The 4,672-nt window shown below is 32.6% G+C and overlaps 1 protein-coding gene across 2 annotated transcripts; it reads left to right on the top strand.

Annotated features, from left to right (window-relative positions):
• The first annotated feature begins 377 nt into the window (after positions 1-377).
• LOC137398865 (uncharacterized) lies at positions 378-3,884 on the top strand. Of its 2 annotated transcripts, none has more exons than XM_068085041.1 (4): positions 378-423; positions 860-913; positions 1,606-1,680; positions 3,385-3,884. In XM_068085041.1, exons 2-4 carry the CDS (start codon positions 898-900, stop codon positions 3,735-3,737), a joined length of 444 nt encoding a protein of 147 aa, XP_067941142.1. In that variant the 5' UTR covers positions 378-423; positions 860-897; the 3' UTR covers positions 3,738-3,884. The 2 variants fall into 2 exon arrangements, with proteins under 2 accessions (XP_067941142.1, XP_067941141.1); XM_068085040.1 differs by having other exon boundaries at positions 3,271-3,884.
• The last annotated feature ends 788 nt before the right edge of the window (positions 3,885-4,672 follow it).

Raw genomic sequence — 4,672 nt, 5'->3', positions numbered from 1 at the left:
TTTATGAGCTGTTTAATTATGTGTCATACTACCCTCATATCTTTAAAGTCCTTATAGTTAGTTTATTCAGAATGTTTCTGACTCTCAAAAACCATAGCAATAATAAGTGCTCCGCTAAGCATGAAGTCATAACAATTCTTTAAAACTCTCAGGCACTATTACGTTCCAGATATAAAAATAGTTGTATTTTGTTGTAATTATTTATGTATGTTGCACCTACAATAAAAGGTTACATCTTAAAGCTTCCAAAAGCCAGGCATTGCTATACAGATTTTAAAAGTGTCTAGCAGTTGAAAGCTATAAAGCTCAAAAAGCCCTCACAAGCATGATAATTATGTATGAAGTTGATTATTTGGTAACAAATTTTATTTTCGTCTCTAGTCTTGACTGAGGTGGGAGTCAAAAAGATCCTGGAAAAGTCTGGTAAGTTACTGTTTTTACTTCAACAAAAATAAGTCTTCAAGCGGTTACAAAGATATTGGTTTAGTTTCACATATTAATATTTATATTGACAATATTAGGTTTTGCTTGACATATGTACATCAATTAAAACCCCACAAAATTACAGTAACTATATCAAGTAGCTTTATTGAAGGGTTTCTGTTTACTTGAAAACTAAGAACCACTCATAATTTAACTGTCGAAGTCTGAGAAAGTTTCTATTGAATTAACTCTCAAGCAATAATATCTAGTACTATAACACCATTATCTTGTTATACAGTTATTAAAGTGAAATCAGAGGCTACTTCTTTTAACTCTGAGCATCTCTAGTTTTTCATCCATGAAAACAACAAACCATTTACATGTGTGACAATCCTCTATGTTCCAATTTTAGGTTAAATATTTATATTTGTTCTAGTAAATACTATGATGGAATATCAATTATAGAGACACACGATGGCTGAGGACAAAGGTTAGTACACTAGTTTCTAGCAAATCAAAAATCTTAGCTTTTTGTACAACTTTGGTCACTTACGTTATTCTATTTGCTAATTGATTAACTATAGTTGGTTTTACTGCTGCCTGTTTGCTTTTTGAGCATTTTAACTGAGAGTAAATTTAATTCTTTTTTAATCTCAACACATCCTGTACCATTTTGTACAACTTTGACAACTTTATGTTATTCTATTTGCTGATCGATTGATTATAATTTGTTTTACTGCTGCCTGTTTTCTGTCTGAGTGTTTTAACTGAGATGAAGTTTTGTTGATTTTAATCTTGAATTACAGACTCACTTAAGCACTGCACTGGAGCAATGTACTAGGCACTGCACAGACTCACTTTTTAAGCACTGTAATGGAGATAATTCTTTGTTGATTTTAATTTTGAAACATCCTGGCAGTCAGATCACCTCAAACATGAATTACTGACTTACTTAAGCACTGCACTGGAGCACTTTACTAAACACTGCATAGACTCACTTTTTAAACACTGTAATAAAAATAATTCTTTGTTGATTTTAATTTTGAAATGTCCTGGCAGTCAGATCATCTCAAACATTAGAAATACTTGTAAATAATAGAAAAATACCAATACTGTCTGATAAAATCTAGTAAAATTTTGGGCAGGTTCATCTTCAATCTACTTACAACTTATTATTTTCAGATTTTGGCTTTTCTACGATCAGTCCCGAAGACATCCTTCAATGTGACGACTCTGATGGGCATATGAGTGATGAAGGTATGATTTGCATATTCTAAATATTTAGTTACGTGTTTGAATCTTTTCTACTTATTCTGAAGAGAAAGCCTAAGTAAGTTAATCTTTTGTCTTGTAATATAAAAGCTATTAAAACACATAAATTATATTCGTACTTTTACCATATATTTCTGTGCTTCAGAATCTTGGCTTTCGAATGAGCCTATATTCAATACACAAAGAATAATAGAACTATAAAAAAACAGGGTGTCAAAAGTATGTCCTGCAATCAAAAACACTTGGTTGTGGTTCCCACAATGCGATGTCATAATTATCATTTAGACTTAGGTAGGCGATCTCTTTCACTGCCATTAAGGCTGCGCTTTTTTGTGACAATCGGTGCTCTTAAACCCAGTGAGCGCTAATAATAAACTAAGGTTCTAGATAATCAACAATGCCCGGGGATCAAACTAACGCCCGACCAATACAAACACATCTTTTGGATTAATAGATTTTGAGTGATTGTTAGAGTTTGCTTTTTTCATCCTTTCGTTTATTTTAAACATTTATAGTAATTATCACATCATTTTATATATATGATTCTAAACGTTTTCTAAATATGATTATGCTTCAATAAATTTACTGTTCTTGTTAAAGGTAATGAAATCACATCGATTAAATTGTGACCTGCAGTGGCGTGGCCCTAGGACTATATGTAAATTGCATTTTCTCGAGATCACGCAATGCTTGAAATTAAGTAGCCTCAGTCGTGCCCCTCAACATCACAATGAAAAGAGAGAGCTAGAGCATAATATCATTGGGAAAACATAGTATGGTGCTTGGAATCTGAGTTATTTATCATAGAAATAGTTTGTACATGTAGAGCTAATGACACTGATTCCTTTGTCATCTTCATTGGTTCTCTGGAGTTTTCCTACCTTCGTCTGCCACTAGTGTTATTATCGTTATTATCGTAGTTGATAAATAGGCGGTAAGAGCCCACAACACCGAATATGAAAATTGTGACGTCATAATTTCCGAGCCTATACCATTGACCATTTCTGCGGTAGAGCTCTGGGGGAATCCTATAAACACCAACCATTGCCTGTCTCACTAAGTCAAACAACGGCTTATTTGCAAGCCAAGATATTGATGAACCTGAATAAGCTAAAACAGTAATTATGTAATCCTTTAACTTATGTTATATGTTAGGGCTAATATGTGTTGAAGTATTTCCTTTGAGTGTACAGCATTATGTATTTAAATCACACTCAGCTATTTGTTACAATCAAAGTTAGCAGAATATTTAAAAACAAAGATAGGCTAATGAAAGATATCTACTGAAAGAAAGCTGAAAAATATATTTCAAAGTTTTACATTGGAGCTACATGTTGAACTGCAATATTTAATTGTTATAAAAGTCTTGAGCATTTAGCTAAGTCTAATAACTGGTTCAGTAGTAGTTGAACTACTGAATATGAAAACAACAAGTAGGACATAGCGTCAATACGGAAAGTAATTATAGAACATGTAAGACAGTTATTGGCAAAGCCATATGACATCATTATAATGAATCTTATCTCAACATTATATATGGTTGTCAGAGACCGTAATGAGTTTTTAACATTTCAGATAAACTATCTCCAAAGCTGAAAGAACTAGGAAGAATTTTAACAGAAGAATTCAATGGGTATGAGCATGAGGCTCATCCAGCTTCAAAAAACTGTTTTCTTAATTCTATTGCAGTCCATTATCAGGATACTGAAATAACTGCGTTCACCATTTATACAAAGATCAGCGAGGAAGCCAGAAAAATGGCCAAATACTACGGAGTTTTTCTTCCAAATGGTAAAAGGGATTTAGAGTCTATGATAAGTCGATTTGAAGATAAAGGGGACTATATAGATCTTTACTCACATCTACCAGCAGTGATTCGAATTGCTGAAAATGCTCTTGGTAAAGAGATTATAGTGTTGAATGATGAAGGGGAAATAGAGTCTTTTGGGAGAGAAGAAAAGGAAATCACTAATGAATCAATTGTGATCGTTGATTTTGATGGTGGCTTTTGTGGCACCCACTTATCTCAGCACCTCTCTTAGTTACCTTCTCCTGTTCTGATAATCAAGCTACAATATACCTCAAACAATCTTATAAGAATTAGAGTGTGTTTGTGTTTACAGTGTTGACAGATAGTATATGGAGCAGCCTTTACTGGTGTCTCATAATAGTCTGTATGTTAATTAAGAGCTAATACAACAGAAACTAAAGAAATGTATGATAAAGTTTAGTACACTGCTGAACAAATCTTTAATGTAATAAGAGCTAGGTTCGTCTGTCTGTCCGTCTGTCTGTCCAAATCATTAAGAAAAAAAATTTTGTCGCACAAAAATCAAACCCCGATTTATGGATTCTCAGCTAAGTGTGCTGACACCTGCACCACTCGACAACCTTTCCACATTTAAGTATACTTGTGCCCATAGTTGTTACACATGTCTCACAACACATCAGACTGTAAGGGTTTTAGTTTAGTATAGTAATTGGGCTTACGATTACATATATATCAAATCCTGTGAAGGTGAATGTAGTTTATTACCAATTTCTAATTCTATAAAGCTTGTTAGGAAGGATTTTCTTTATTCTTTGCTAAACCATAAAAAATAAACTAATTGAATTCTGTATGAATGCATTTTTTCTTGTTAACTTGTTACAAAGTACATCAGAAAGATAGATTTTATAAAATTAAAATTTCCTTTGCTATACATTTATTATTTCCGGTAATGTACACCACGGCAGAAAGTACAGGAACAGAACTTACAGATCCAAATGTGATTGAATGTGATTACATGGGATCTTAATTGTAGTTCATTAATCAACAAATGTTTATATAACCAAATATTTCTATATTTTTGTAAAATAAGGATTGGAAGCTTTGAAACTTAAAAAATTTCTGTCAGTTGTTGGTGGTATATAATCAATCAATTTTTGAATTATTCTTCAAGCCCTAAAATTACATCCTAATATTTAAAAGGCTTGG

The sequence above is a fragment of the Watersipora subatra genome, chromosome 6 (assembly GCF_963576615.1).
Source record: "Watersipora subatra chromosome 6, tzWatSuba1.1, whole genome shotgun sequence".
Taxonomy (NCBI): domain Eukaryota; kingdom Metazoa; phylum Bryozoa; class Gymnolaemata; order Cheilostomatida; family Watersiporidae; genus Watersipora; species Watersipora subatra.
Note: the sequence above shows the minus strand (reverse complement) of the source record. Positions and strands in the feature narration are given on the sequence as shown.